Source organism: Lithobates pipiens, unplaced genomic scaffold (assembly GCF_037356315.1).
Source record: "Lithobates pipiens isolate NorthernLeopardFrog02 unplaced genomic scaffold, aLitPip1_a1.2 Scaffold_8, whole genome shotgun sequence".
In the NCBI taxonomy this organism is placed as follows: domain Eukaryota; kingdom Metazoa; phylum Chordata; class Amphibia; order Anura; family Ranidae; genus Lithobates; species Lithobates pipiens.
Window position 1 is genome coordinate 616,816,603 of NW_027507903.1, and position 16,040 is coordinate 616,832,642.

At 39.7% G+C, this 16,040-nt stretch overlaps 1 protein-coding gene across 6 annotated transcripts in view; it reads left to right on the plus strand.

Annotated features, from left to right (window-relative positions):
* KDM6B (lysine demethylase 6B) overlaps positions 1–15,579 on the plus strand; it is a 169,075-nt gene extending 153,496 nt beyond the window's left edge. For all 6 annotated transcript variants that reach the window (XM_077470693.1, XM_077470690.1, XM_077470689.1 and 3 more), the window contains 5 exons: positions 1,615–1,802; positions 3,312–3,453; positions 6,042–6,168; positions 6,258–6,428; positions 8,728–15,579. In XM_077470693.1, the coding sequence (XP_077326819.1) occupies positions 1,615–1,802; positions 3,312–3,453; positions 6,042–6,168; positions 6,258–6,428; positions 8,728–8,751 (652 nt within the window). In that variant the 3' untranslated portion in view covers positions 8,752–15,579. The remainder of the gene's footprint in view (positions 1–1,614; positions 1,803–3,311; positions 3,454–6,041; positions 6,169–6,257; positions 6,429–8,727) is intronic.
* Positions 15,580–16,040: the final 461 nt, after the last annotated feature.

Consider the following 16,040-nt stretch of genomic DNA (forward strand, 5'->3'; position numbering starts at 1 on the left):
TAGATCTGCAAATGCCTCCCCAGCTCTCCTGTTCAAGAGTCATCCCCAGGTGCAGCTAAATAAGGTGACAAATATCAATAAATACCATGAACATGTAATACCATGAACATGTATGTTTTTTGATAATAAGCAAAATGAAAATACCCATATTTGTGTGTGTGTGTGTGTGTGTGTATGTATGTATGTATGTATGTATACAAAAAATATGTATAAATATATATAAATATGTATAAAAAAAGTAAAAAAAATGTGTATGTGTGTGTGTGTATATGTATATGTGTGTGTGTGTATGTATATATGTGTATATATATATATATATATATATATATATATATATATATATATATATATATATATATATATATATATATATATATATATTCACACTTTTTTTTTTTTTTTTTTTTTTTTTACTTTTTTTTTTTTTTATTTTTTTTATTTTTTTTTTTTGTGATCACATTCCCTCATTCCAACTGGGAAGCTCAGCAGCACAATGAGCTTCCCAGTGAATGGCTGTGCAGCAGGGGCATGTCAGAACAAGTCTGATCATTGCGCATAACTAGCAGGGCCCTCTGATGCCTACTGTATTTAAATGTAGGGTCTGCCCTCATTTTAATTCTCTGCCCAAACTAGTCCCTGCTTTGCGTGCTTTCCCTACTGACAGAACGGTGATCTGCTTTGTTTACATGGGTAAACTGCCATTCTGCCTGCCTGTGTCCCAAATGATCGGTGGGTGCCGATGGACATGGAGTCCATGGCTCCCGCTGTGTATAATCACAGCAGGAGCGAGCCACCAGTGGCACGCGCTTGCACCTGCTACCCAGAAATGCTGGATCGTGTGTGTGTGTGTGTGTGTGTGTGGAGAGAGGGCTATATAGAGTATATATCTCTATATCTATGAGATATACTCTATATAGCCCTCTCGCTCTCTATATCTATGAGATAGATAGAGAGAGATATAGAGAGAGATTATCTATATCTCCACCAATAGCTCTGTCTCTATCTTCTCCTTGATAGTATATAACGTGTGTGTGTTATATTATATTATACAGCTCCCATCCTGTAGTAGTAAAACTGCTATGGGGTGGAAAGCATTTGGTTAATAGGAAAGCAGAGCGACTGGCAGGAACACCAGGAATTTCATACAAAGAAAAGGAGACATCCGCCACATATAAGGAATATGAAGTGTTGGGGTAACAAATGCATTTAAGTAATTTGTATCTTCTGCCAGAAGGTGGAGACAGCCTTCACGGCGCACATCTCATTCTGGCTGCAAACAGCAGAGGGCACCACTTCCCCAATATATCTTCATGTCAGCCACCAGCATTGGGGTTCATGTACACTGGCTTAAAATAATGCTGCTTGTAGAGAAGTTTAGCATTTTGCCTGTAGAAACAGCTCAATGTTTTCCTATGTCCATGCACATTATGAAGTTTAGAGGCAGAAAAAAAATTGTGTGTGTGTGTCATTTTTGAAAGCAGTTTTTTGAGAGAAAATACCTGTACAAAAACGCTCTGAGCATTTTTTTTATTTTTTTTTCCCCTGACAAAAATACTGGCGTATATTTAAGGCCACTGTGAATGGACCCCAATGATTTTAACTTCTTCTTTTCAGGCACAACCTGGATTACTTGACTGGGTCATGGTGGCCAGTCCTGGAGGACCTGTACCGAGCGGACATCCCAGTCTATCGGTTTGTGCAGCGTCCTGGAGACCTGGTCTGGATTAACGCTGGAACCGTGCACTGGGTGCAGGCCATCGGGTGGTGCAACAACATAGCCTGGAATGTGGGGCCTCTAACACGTAAGTTGCACAGACCAGCACATCAGATTGCCTTCGGTTCCAGCCGATGATCACCGCAGCACCCGTCTACATACGCAGCTTTTTCTACAGGAACGTGTGTTGGGAATAATGTGCTGGAATCTTTGGAAGCGACGTGCATCACGTCACCTCCGGGTTCGGCTGTCCCCATCCTCGCCCGCTGTGGCTGGGTGAGTGCGATCTGCACTTTATTAGCTTCAGTGGAAAGCAGGTAACACATCAGGGGGGTTGCACAGATCTCTTATATCTCAAAGCGAAACGGTCTTAATAAAATGCTATCACTTTTTGTCCCCTGTGTGATTACATGAAAAAAAAAATATTGTAAAAAAAAGCTTAAGTTACTCCCAAGCCTCCCAAAAAGTTGGAGCCTACACCGCCCCCCCCCCCCCCCATGTACATATAAAACACACGCGTCTAGGACGCCTACATACGAAAAGGTCAACTGTGCTACATATCGTCACGTTCACTTTGGAGTGGGAGAAATAATTCTAGGCCCATTATTCACGGTGAACCCTAGGCTGATGACCTGTAGGGGCTTTCGAAGTGTAAAATATAGGGTACTGAAGTTTGTCATTTACTCGCACACAATTTCAAGGCTAAAATATATTATATTTTACCAAAAAAGGGGCAGTATTTTGCATTTGTGTTCCCTAAAATTAACTTTTTTTTTTTTCTGAAAAAGTTAGCCTGCTGAACCTTTTTATTCTCTAGGCTCTCTGCTTGAACATTTGAGGCAAGCAAGCACATATCTTGCAGACACCTGATCAGTGAATAGCGTGCATTTTTAAAGTGTTATTAAACGCGGGACCCTGCATTCACTATATCTGGTCTCCCGCAGTACACAGAACATGGAAATGCATTTATTTTAGTAAATATAAACTAACTACCTTTTTCAGATCAGCGGTGTATATAGCAGTCTTGTGACTTCTATCGGTGTCTGGTTTAAAGCTTGTATGAGGAGTTTTCATTCAACTCTGAATGTCCTATGAGGCTGCAGGACCCCCGCCCCTCTATCTGGACAGTGCTTATGAATGTATTTACAAATGTGTTCAGATTAAACCCCTGTTTTTTTTAAGGTATATTGTTAGAGGTCAATTCATTTGGTCGCAGGCTGGTTGGTAAGTTGAGCTTGAAAATTGGGGGTGGTGATGGAAGGTGAACTGGAAGGATCAGAGGATTAGCTGAGTATATCTCCACTCTCCAAACTCCTGGACAAAAAATGAGCAGTTAACCGACAGAACCACTGCATGGGGGAAAAAAATTATAATTCCACTTTAAAAAAAAAGAGGACTGTTTGGAAGCCTAGTCTGACTGCTGTGAGCCAGTAGGCACACCCGCGGCCATAAATCCAAACATTGAGAGGCTCCCATCACTGGCCAGCTTTTGTCGGGGCTGGGTATGAGGGTCTATTGGCTGTCTTCATGGCTCACTGTGGTTCTTCTGCGTCCACCATAATGTCTTTATAACACGCTAATTCTTGTCTCCTGGCAGCATATCAGTACCAGCTGGCCCTGGAGCGCTTTGAGTGGAACGAGGTGAAGAACGTCAAGTCCATCGTACCCATGATCCACGTCTCCTGGAACGTATCGCGAACTGTGAAGATAACGGATCCAGATTTGTACGGCATGATCAAGTGAGAGCCCAGCCTTGGTTTTTTGTTTTTTCGTTTTGTACCTTTTTTGATGTTCACTTTTTGGTGGCTTGTCGTCATTTATTCATTCTATCTGTAGCTGCCATTTTTTATTTTTTTACTTTTTCCTCCTGACTCTGGTCTCATTTTCATTTCCTTTTAAAATAAATTCAATTAGTGGTTTTCCCATGCAGAGCAACAGAGTTACTTTTAGTGGTGGCCTCACTAGTAGCCCGCATTAACCTGTCCTTCGCTTCCCATTCTGTTTATCTACCAAGAAGAGTACCTAGTACTTCCATGTATGAAGGGCTTGTGACTCAGTCCCCTTCCTTCCAGATGACTGGGCTAGAGTTTGATTGGATTCTCACACACCAAAACTGCCATATTGGTCAAAGGCAGGGAGTCTTCTGTCTTGTGTATGCTCCAACAAAAGAAAAAATTCAGCGCTTTAATACACTAAGTGCAAAATAACTGTGAGTAATTATCAGTGTCAGTGACAAGGAAAGAGTTGGTTCAAAAAAGTCTTGGCATCAATAACTAATGAATGAGCATCTCAAAAGCATTGGTGAAACAGATGACAATCAAGATGAAAACGTATTAGAAATATTCTTGTGAAAAGAACTGCCACCAATTTCACAGAAGGCTTACCGGAATCAATGGACTTAAGGGGCTTATACCACCTAGGTCAACTGAGCTTGTGGTGATGAACACCATATATGGGAAACCTATCAAGGATCCAGATCACCTCAGTCGCGGTTCCAAACCTTACAGTAAGAATCTGCAACAGATTCACATCAAACAAATGGATGAGGCTCAGATCGAAGAAAGGAAGTACAGGGGAGGTTCTTTGCTCACACAATGTAACCAAAAAATTTTAAGAAAGGTTCCACATAGTGTGATAACTTTTAAAATGGCATTTATTAAAAAAGGAGGCCAAGTAAACACTCAAGTTTCTGAAGCATAACAAAGGCTCATAAGAAGACATCAGGCGCAATGATGTTGGCAGAACTCGATCAACGAGTTTTGTCTGATTAGACGTCATCTGGTGTATGCTCCAAGCCACCACTCAGATACTGCACAGGGCTTAATTTTTTTTCACTTCTAGCTGGAGCTGCATGGTAGTAAAGGCAAGGTTATTTAGGGGCAACTGGTGAGCCTGGCAATAAAGTGTACCTATATATTGCACAACTAGTCTAAGTGCAACTTCCCTTTTATGCGTGGTATCCCCATGTGCTGTTTTACATCTAAGCCTTGTCTCGCCTTCCTTTACTCGAGTTTCTCTGTTCTTGTGCATGTTCATTAGACCACCTTGACTTTATCTTCGATGCTGCTCATTTTATAATCTAATATATATTTGTCTTGTGTCTTATATTATGCCAGCATAGTCCCATATTCTCCATGTTCTGCTCTGCCATCTCCTCACCCTACCCCATCCTCTATTATTGTAGCCAGGGTCCAGTATTACCATTATTCATGCCTCTTTCTGGTCTCCATTCAGTGCACCATTATTCACTTTGCCAACACTTTATTTTTATTTATTTTTTTATACATATACAGTGGTTATAAAATGGACCACCCATATTTTAAAAAAATATATATAAATAAATGGAAATTAGTACACTAGAAAGCCAAGAAGAAAAAAGATGCAAGTATGGTCAATAAGGGAAATTAGGCCAACATCTCCAATTAATTGGAATATATAAGGATAACCCCTTTAGTGAGACTTTAGTGGCCTATGCTGCTTAATCAAAAATACTATATGATATACATTTCCAGAACAATATGTGTAAAATACAAATTTTATTATAAAAAAAAAAATTAAAAATGGTTGGGGGTTGGTGTACAGTCAGGCCAACACGGTACAAGTTTTTACATAAGTGCATACAGTTCTACAGAATCCAGGGACTGCCTTGATGAGTACAGTGGAAGAACATACATGGTGGACACCCAACGCGTTTTTAGAATTCAATATTTTCTCAGGGGTGTATGTTTAAATAGAACAGATAACTTCTATAATGAAGCTTATACACCCCATAATAATTTAACAGTGAAAAGTTATTCCCTTGGTTATAAATTGCACTCACATGTTGACAACCATCGGAACTTGCATACATCAGCCAGAAGAATTTAAAAACAGTCAATGATGACCATTGCATTGCCCAGGCAGCAAGACCTGTTAGAATACACATCAGAGGAGGGAGAAGCATGGCAATGGAAAGGCAATCTGATTTAAAAAGAGAAAAGGAAAAAAAGGGGTATGTGCGATATATAAATAAATAAAATATATTAGTATTGATAAATGGAGAGTTAAAGAATGTATGCATACAAATATATATTGCTTTGGACTGTAGTAGCAAAACAAAGTGCTAACACAGCAAACTATAAGTATATTATTACTTGGGAACGTATACATAGGGGTAAATGTTAACGTCAGACCACAAGGAAGCCAAAGAAGGGGGGGAGTCCACATGTCCTTGTTATCTATACTCCCATCTCTGGTCTACTCTCGTCCCTTCCCCAGTCTCAGCTCAGATTTTTGGTCTCCTCTATTACTTGTATTTACCTGTCCTCCTGGCGGTCTCCTCTTGCAGGTACTGCCTCTTACAGTCCATTAAGCGCTGCCAGATACAGAGAGACAGCCTGATTCGCAGTGGAAAGAAGTTGGCCTATCAGGCAAGAGTGAAGGATGAACCGGCGTATTACTGCAATGAGTGTGATGTGAGTACCAGTCTACAGTGGTTATTTTGAAGGGAGGGATTCTCCATGGATATTGTTTCTAATGCTCATACGACCTTTCTGTCTGATAGGTGGAAGTTTTCAACATCCTGTTTGTCACCAGTGAGAGTGGGGGGAAAAACACCTACCTGGTCCACTGTGAAAGCTGTGCTCGCCAGGTCAACGGCAACATGAATGGAGTGGTTATCCTAGAGCAGTACAAAATGGAGGAACTTATGCATATTTATGACACCTTTCACTTGGTAAGAATCTGGGGTGGGGCAGAATGAAGGTGGTGTTCATGTGCCTGGTATGATGAGTGTAATTCTCAGTATCTGTTCTTATTCTGTATGTCGCTCAGTGTTTTGTAACTTTATCAGGTCCTTAAAACAAAACAAACCAAAAAAAGAGAAACCCACTCCTCTTCGCTCTGCCATTTTACAAAAAACAGCAGTACTGGTTTCTTTAGGTATTTGGAACATGGAAAAGACATTTATTTTATTTTTTTTATCCACATGGGAAAGACTGGCAGCACAGCTGTAAGCTGTGCAAGAGTTTAATTTTCTTCGTTGACCAGTGAGGGAGACAGGAATTCAGAAACGGCCAAGTTATACTGCCGCCACAGACAGTATATCCTGGCTGTTCTTGAATTGTCCCTCAATGGATTCAAAGAAATGGTTATTATGATACAAAATCTAATTTGTCTTCAGAACAGATTGTATAAATGTGTAAAAACAATTTTAAGTTTTTCTTCATTTTCTTACAGTACAGGACTCAGGATCTTTAGTCTTAACCAAGAAATATAGGCAACTAGCCTCCGGCATTGGACACGAGCATAAGAAAGCTGCAGGGACATCCCCTCTGTAACACCTCCCACTCCCACCTAGCCTCAGTTTTTTGCTAATGTCCTTATGTGATGGACGATCTCTCTCTTGAGTGAACCTCCTTCCCTCTTTTTGGTTTGGTTTTTTTTTTTTTTTTTTGTTCTGCAAGATGCTTCTGTCAAAAACTGTCTGCTCCATAGTCACTGCGGGTTTCTGCATCCGTTTACTCCTTGGCTGAGCCTTGGAGGCCAGGAAGAAGATTCCTGTACTGCTAGCCTTTAATGTTGCTTCAGGCACTGGATCCTGTTTTGGCACTCACCTTGGCACAATGTGCATCGGGTTAGGCACAGGGTGCTATACAGGTCCAAGGCTAAGGTTCATCAGCTGTTTGCTTTCCATCTCTGAAGGCCACTTCTGAATTATGCTCATCCAGGTAGGCAAAGCCAGGATGTAGGCTTGTTCTCTGCTACCATGTCTGACTTTTTAGAAAGGCTCTGTCATTTTGGAGGCTGTTCATCTCAGGGGATGCAAATGGGACCCTTTAGCCTCTTCAGTGTCAGTCTCTATTTCACTTGTGGCCACTTCACTGCCTGAGAAGGTGGGCCAAGGACTATGTAGGTGAGGGGTCTCTTGCTTCTGCGGCATAAGACTCAGGAGGCAGTCTCTACTGAGATCTCCAAAACTAAAGGAAACCCTTTCAGCCCTTGATGTTCAACACAGTCTGATCTAAGTCAGGAATGCACAAGAAACCCCCCAAAGGGGATGGGACTTTAAGGGCAACAATGTATAATGGTAAAAAAAAATGTTTTATTCAAAAAAATACATATATAAATTACAACAATAGTCAAACAATATAAAAACAAAGATGGTGATGTTGGTAGGTTTTCGTATAGATCTGGATATCCAGACATGTTTCGGGACCAAATATATCCCTTCGTCAGGGGCACTTGTTAGGAAGAGAGTCATACCATAGCACACGAAATAGGTGTTGACTGTCAAACCAATGGTGAAAAGAGGAACGCGGCCGGAATCCATTGCCACGCTGTACCCTCGCTTGTCCACACGATTCCTCCAGTAGCGCAATGTAACAAGAAAACTGTGTTCTCTAGATAGATAATAATGGTATATCGATGGTCCTGTGAGGGCTACACGAATACCAATCTCTGCCTAGGCTGCCGCTCGAAGATAAAAAGGAGGACAACTTTTAAAAGGCCAGACCTCCAATCAAAGAGAGGAGCACACAAAGTGCACCAATCCGCAAAAGGAAGATCTGGTGTGTATATATAACAAGATGCACGTCCATCTCCACCGTCTGAGCAGAGGTGCTCAGACAGTGGAGATGGACGTGCATCCTGAATTTTCATTTTGGTGCAAAACCAGTCACATGGTTATGCCTAAAAAAAACAAAAATTGTTGTCCTTTTATTGTACAATTAAGAGAACAGGATTTTAGAATTACCTGTAAATCCTTTTCTTGGAGTACAGTACAGGACATCAGTCCCATTGCTTGGTTTATATTCCCTCCCACTCACAGTAGCCTCAGTTTTTCAGCAAGCAATAGGGAGATCATAGCGTTTGCCACCATCCATTCCTCTGACGGTAGCCGCCTATAATCCCTGGTTATAACTAAACATCCTGTGTTCTGCATTGTGCTCCAAAAAAATATGTTTTACAGGCAAGTAAACGAAAATATTTTTGTCCAAAATAATGTCTTTTGTTTGTTTTTTCTCTCCCCTTAGACCCCTCCTCCAAGCACACGGTGATCTTCTCCCTGCTCTTCTGCTCCTACGACAGTCTCTCTCCCCCCCACCCCTTTCTCCACCCACCACGAGCCAGCCAATCAAAACTCTTCCCCCTTCTTCCCAGGACCCAGGGAGGAGAGGGGCGGTGCTAATCAACCAGCCAAACAGACGTGACCGAGAGAGAGAGCCACGGAATGAGGGGGTGGGAGGGAGAGGAGCCACTTTTTTTTTATTTTTAACTTTTTATTTTTCGTCTTTTTAGACCGAATGGCAGCTCATATATTTCACTCTCTCCAGCCAATCACAAGCCTTGTTTACACAGATCCCGCCCCCCCTTGCGGGAACAGCCAGTCAGGATGCAGGATTCTACATGTCTTTGTCAATAATTTTATTATTATTTTCCTTCTTTGTTACATATTTTTTTTTTTTGTAATTTTATCAGGAATATTTATTCTGAAATCTTGAATTTGTGATTTTTTTTTTTTTTTTTTTTTTTGAAGGGGGGGTGTTTTATGTTTGAGGGGGTGTATTAATTTGTTGGGTGCTTTTGGAACTGTTTATCTCCTAGGATCAGGGGCACAGTATGCTTTTTAAAGTTTTTTTTTTAAATGAAAAAAAAAAATTAAGTACAGAGTGGTGCTCCGGTATGGGAAGTAGGGCGTGGTCTACAGGGCCTTCGGCGGGAGGGCGGTTTGATGAACAGATGTGTTATTTGATGGATTTGTTGTGGGGAGGGGGGTAGAACTGTCTTTTTTTTGGGTTGCTTTGGGGAGCAACTATAAGCTCCATAAGGGGATGCTGTCATTTAAGAGTGTCGGCGCGCTCTGAAACTGTCCGTTTTTTGTGGGCCAGACCAAAACTTTATGAAAAATGCGACCTATCACCCACCTCCGAAAACCGCTTCTAGCAAAAACTGATAGGCAGCAAAACTGCCTCGCCTGGCAAAATGGCCACCTCACAGTGAAGGTGTTTGCTTTACAAACTCTATACGGTCAGGACTGAAACGTAAGGCTATCACTCACGATTCCAGCGCAACTCAAAGTTGAAGATCAAGCATGAGAATACTGTCGAGCTGGGGAGCCGGAGGCCCAACTGCCACCCTCCGCTCGTTCGTTCTTTTTTTTTAGGAGAAAAAAAAAATTTGTAAAAGTTTTTCCTAATGAAAAAAAAAAATGGCGCCCTTACCACTGCGACAGAAAAAGACCTCTCTCCGCAATGTTTTAAAATAGAAAGAGAGAGATTACGGGTTTTTATAAATATATATATATATAGAGAGAGAGAGAGATGAATATCTATTCACCAAGTTTTTTTGTTTTTGTTTTCTCCTTTTTAACCATTTTCCTGGACATTTTTCACTCCCCCTTTTTTTTTTTCCCCTCCTTGTTTTTCCTCTGTAAAATAGAAATTTTATAAATAAATAAATATAAGTATATAAATATATATAGAGAGATTTGGTTTTAAGTTGCCTATGGAAAGTTCCCATCTGCTGGTTATTTTTGTTTTTGCTTGTCTATAAATTTGTCGTCTTGCTTGTGTTTGTTTTTTTTGTTTTTTTTTTAGCTTGTGCTTTTTTTTTTTTTTTTTTTTTTTTTTTTATAATTTACTTAATTTGCAAAGGTTTGTGCACACCTAACAATTTCTGTCCCTTTTCTGCCTGCCGTTGTTTCTCCTCACACTTGCGCCTCCCACGGGAGAGCATGTTTAGAGCTCGACTAACTTTCTTGTTGGTCTTCCTCGTTTTGTCTGGAGCTAACTCAAATTCTTGATTTACATCCGTTTTAAAGGTGTTCACACATTTGAAACCAAATTATGATGGTTTTCATAAAACATGGAGCCAAGGACTTGACAATATTTTTGTACTTTGTTGAGTTTGAGACAAAGGTAATTTCTGGACTATATGGACAAAAGTTTGTGAGCACTTGACCATCACAATGGTATATGGACAAAAGTGGACACCACACCACATTGAGTTTAGGTTTCAAATGAATGCTAAAACCTTTTAAACGGCAAGCTTTGAGGCCCCTTTTCCTTAGCATGACTGTGCCCCTGTGCACAAAGCCAGCTCCAAAAGGACCTGGTTTGGTTAGTTTGGTATGAAGAAACTTAAGGGGCCTGGCCTGAACTCAACCCTACAGAAGCATGAATTGGAAGGCCATGTCTTCTCATAAAGCCTGAACACTTCATATGTCACCTTGGTTAAACAGGCACAAAGTCCCACAGACACTCTCCAAATTTGTGTGAAAAGCCTTCCCAGAAGAGTGGAAGATGTCATAGCCTCAAAAAAAGGGCCAACTACATATTGACGTCCTAATGGTTTTTAAATGGGATGTCAAAATCTCATGTTGGTATGATGATCAGGTGTCCAAAAACTGATGTTGAAGGAGGCCAACTTGATATTAACTTCCATGGTTTTGGAGTAGAATACCCAGCAAGCCCCTTTTAGGTGTGATAAAACAGGTGTCCACACCCACTTGGCCATATTGTTAATTTATAGACGGCCACACACACTTGGCCATATTTTGTTAATATATAGAGTCCTAATGCCCATGTGTTTTGAAAAACCTGTAAGATGTGAACACCATGTTAATCTAATTTAAGTCATAGTGGTCAATCTTTGATATCTGTGCTTGGACATCACAAAAACCATATAAGGGGCATCTAGTGATGTCGGCGCACTGGATATCCAGTTAACGGAGCATGCATTCGTAGAGAACTGTTCCCATTTAGGAAATGTCCCGGAATCATGGTTGTAGCCATATTGGCTAGCAAAGCAGCTATATTGCATGCACAGATCAATAAAGGAGCATCAGTTCCCCATTTTGTTAGTGTTCATGGATTTCGAACATCATAGAGAGATGGACTGGGAGGATAGACCTATTGCATACAGAGGATGGATCGACGTTTGTGTGGTAGTCCTTTATTTGGCCATTTTGGGGCCTCTTGGGATGCAAACTGTACAAAATAACAAAAAAAAACAGCTGGATCCCTAAATAATAAATATTTATTTATATAGCGCTATGCTGTGCTGTATATTGATGTATAACAAAAGATCTACAAGTGATATTACAGATGTCTTGTAGCCCAACTGTTATTCCCACCGCACGGCCTGTTCGTTGTAGCAAAAGTTCAGAATATATAACGGCCGGCTAGTATAAATGAAATTTATTTTTATTAAAATATTAAATAGTTAAAAAAAAGTCTAGTAGGAAAAAATGTATATAGCTGTAATTATTATTCGAAGGGGGGTAAATGAAGATATTCAGACAAAACGTTTATTGATGTGTGCTGTAAAAGAAAAACGGATGACTTTGTATAGACCAAAACATTACATTGTCCGACTCGTGTTACCCATAATTCCTATTGCTCTCATTGTCTGATCTGTGCAAGATATTAATCGTTTTATTTTTGTTTGCCTTGCTGATATCTGAAAAGCAAATTTTGGGTTTTTGTCTGCACTTACATTGACTTATTCCGGCCAAAAAAACAGAATGAGTTTGGCCATCACGGTGAAGAGTTGAGTTTTTTTTATTGGACCTTATGGGTGATGCACACAGATAAATACCCTTAAAAAAAAAAGGGATACTATACCCATACTGGAAAATCTCTGGCTTGCAAGCAGCGGGAACTGTACCATTGTTATGAAAATGATCCTTTCACCAAGCGTTTAACACTACAAAAACATCTCATGGATATTTAAATCAAATCCAGTAAAAAAGCCTTGACGTGTTTTGCAATTGTGTAAAATGCATTAAGGATTCTTCTTTTATGCCTGTTTATTGTAAAAATGGCAAAAAAACATGCACAAGTAAACTTATGACCAAGTAGAGTAAACTAGTAGTGTCCATTTACTGGAATTTGTTTGGATATGCCAGGACCAAGCGTGATCCTTGAAATGGGGTAGGTAAAGCCAGCTCACTTGTGGGTGCCTAATACAAAATTCCCCTCCTGGCTTGGAATTTATTTAAAAATATTTGTTAGGAACAATCCCACGTGTTTTGGGGAGGGGGAGAAATCCTCCCTACTTCAGGGCTTGGGCAATGATTGCTGAAATGACCAGGATAATCATTTCAACAATCACTGCCCAAGCCCTTAAAAGGAGGGGAGTCCTGCCCCACAAAACAGTGGCTGTATCAGTTGTTTCTATTCAATGAAGATTTGGATTCCAAGCGAGATGGGAACTTTGTACTAGGTCATCCAAACCACACACTCCCAGATGTTAATCAGTTGAGTGATTTGGCCATTGTGACCAGAGAGCCAACAGCCTAGCAGTGCCCAAAACTTGGGCCATGCCTCTACCATAAACTAAGCTCTGGCTTAGAAAATGTTTAGTCTTAAAAAAAACCCTGCTTACAGCGGTCAATCGCTATCCACCCACCAGACATCGTCCGTTGGTGGGAACAGTTGCATGTGGTTCATTTAAAAAGACAATCCAAATTACCAGTGAAAAAATCTAGGGATAGGAAAAAAAAATAGAAATAATATTAGTAAAATATATGGGGTGTATATGCAGCATTTATTTCCTTTTAAAACTGTCTACAATGGCATTTTAAAGGGAAATTACATTTTTGTTTCCATTAAGTATACATTTTGAGTTTTATTTGTGATAATTGAAAGTACTTTTTTTTTTTTTTTTTTTTCTTAACCTACATTTTCTTTATTTTTCTCAATTTTAAGCATTGCATTACATTGATTAGTAAACACTCCCTCTGGTGGAGTTGTGTGTATCAGTCCCGTATGAGGATTGTTAACCTTCATTTGAATTTTGAAGATGCTCAAAAAAATAAAAAGTAACAAAAGTACCTAAACAAAGAATTTATAAACCCTCATAAAGTCAACAAAGCAAAAACATTTCAGATAAGTCCAAAAGATGCAATAGACACCTGCAAGAGGCGTCATTTTTCCCATCCAGCTGTTTTTTTGTTTTGTTTTTTTCTCGCACGGTGAAGGGATCCATTTCTTTACAAAGCTTTCTCTGCTTTTGCAAACTTGATGAGAGTTTCTGCCCGGTTGTTGGTCACTGACTTGGTGGCTACCCTATACCAAACAGCCAACATAAAGTCAAAATCTATTTTTACATCAAATATTTGAAATAAAAGTTGCGTTGACAAAAAAAAATTGTGTGCATCAAATTACTAAAACAGTCGTCGTTGTGTGTGGTTTTTTTTTTTTTTTTTGGTGCTATCCAACTTTTTCACCCAAGGATAATTAAAAATTGTTACATTTCTTTTTGATATGGTACATAAAAATGGATAAAATTAAGCCATGATTTGATTGAAGCCTCCAAATGAAAGCATTGTTGGAGACTCGCAGAAAATTAATCTTTACCTAATATATATATATATATATATATATAATATTTTTGAAATGACACCCAGACTCTGTTTTTCAGATATTGGTCGCTAATGTTTAGCATTGCTTATAACCAGTAAATGGGTAATACAAATAAGATTTATTGCAGACACCAGGTGCAAAGTGCACACCCTGGGATGTTTGATACTGCAGTCTAAACCGTTTTTTTCCTCTAGTAACCACTACACCATTTCATGGCCACGGTCAGTCGGTTGCCTTGCACGGCACGCTACCAGGCACCGCAAAAGGGGGAGGGAAGATCCAGCTAAAGACCTTCTATTCCTTTTTTTTTTTTTTTTTTTTTTTTTTTTTTTTAAATGCTTTATTTATTGTTCCTTGCAATTTTTTTTTTTCCCTCCTCACAAGCCTCAAGTGAGGTTTTTGTGTGCTTTTGAGAAAACAAAATTTGTTACCTTTTAATTTTTTTTCCATTTGTAGGGTAAATCTCTTTTTTCAATGGTGCTATGGTTTCCTAAACTTGTTGTACATTTTTTCTAAAATGGTGGTGGGTGTAGCTGTTTTTAAAAGGGGTGTTTTTTTTATTTTTTCATTGTTTTTATTTTTATTTTTTTGTTTTTTTCCAGAGGGAGTATAGGCGAGAAAAGTCTGACTTGCTGGTGGGAGAGGGTTTCAAGTTGATGTTCTACAGTTGACAGTGGTAGGATGGAGATTTTAAAGGATGTCGGCAGCTAGCCGAAATAAGTGAGATTGGGGTGGAATGGAAACGACAACACTTCAGGAAGAGAGGGGGGTTACAGTGTTACACTGCAGCGCCATGGCCATTCAGGGGTTGTGGGGCAAATGCAGTTGTCTTTTTGTGGGGGAGGGGGTGAGATTTGAAAAGTGTTAATGCTCTGCAGGTCTTAGGTGCTAATGACCCCCTTGTGTTATCCCAGGTCTGCAGAGTAGTTAAGCTCTTAACTGATCACCTGGTGCTAATTACCTACCTTGTATGTGTTTGTTTTTTTCTTTTTTTCTTCTTTTTAAACCTGATTTAATTTTCTGTGTGTAAATGAGGGCTGAGGTGGGGGGGCTTTGTCTGGTAGGACCTGTCAAAGGAGTGCATGCCCTTTCATGTCACATGGCTGGATCCGCTAAACACAACACAGATCGTATCTAAAGCACAGCACTGAATTGTCGAGTGCGGAGTTCCAGCCAATAGGCAATGGCCTTGATGGGAAATGTTGGTTTTATTTTATTTATTTTCCATTTGTGTCTTATGCATTGTTGGGCAGTGCACTTCACCCTACCAGGAAGCCGACAAGGCAAGACCCCCACCTCCCCCATTCCCCAGGTTTTAATTCATGTCTGTAACCCCCCCTCACTTTTTTCTCCTCAAGACCATCACTCAAGACTTATTGTTTTTTGTTTTTTTTAACTGAGCCAGCGAATTTTCTTTTTTGCCTCCTTTTTTTTTTGTGAATTTGTGATATTAATAAATCTGAGAAAAAAAAAAAAGATTTTGATAAAAAAAATAAAAAAAAATTTGTTGCATCTTAACTTGCCAAATTATGTTTTGTTATTTGTTACAGGAAATTATATAGTGCAGACCATACTAAACAAAGTTTCTTTTTGTTTTAAAACTCCAGCAACATTTTTTAGTTTTGGTTATAGAATTTGGTATTTGGATAGCATGGTGTGGGTTTTGAACCTCTGTTAGACCATTTATTGCAGTCTTGTGTCCTCACTAGGGATGTCTCCCTTTACTTCATTTGCAAGACCAAGGAGCAAAGCTAGTCATACTCCAGTTGAAAGTTGATTGCAAATTTTCATTTTTGGAAACGTTTTTTTTTGTAATCATTAACCACTTCCCACCTAAGGTACGTCCTGTGACGTCCTTGACTTTGCAGGGGCTATATCTGAATGATGCCTGCAGCTACAGGCGTCATTCAGATATCGTCTTTTTCAGCCACCGATTCCCTACACCATAAGAATGATCATAGCGGCTGTTCCCCCCCTCC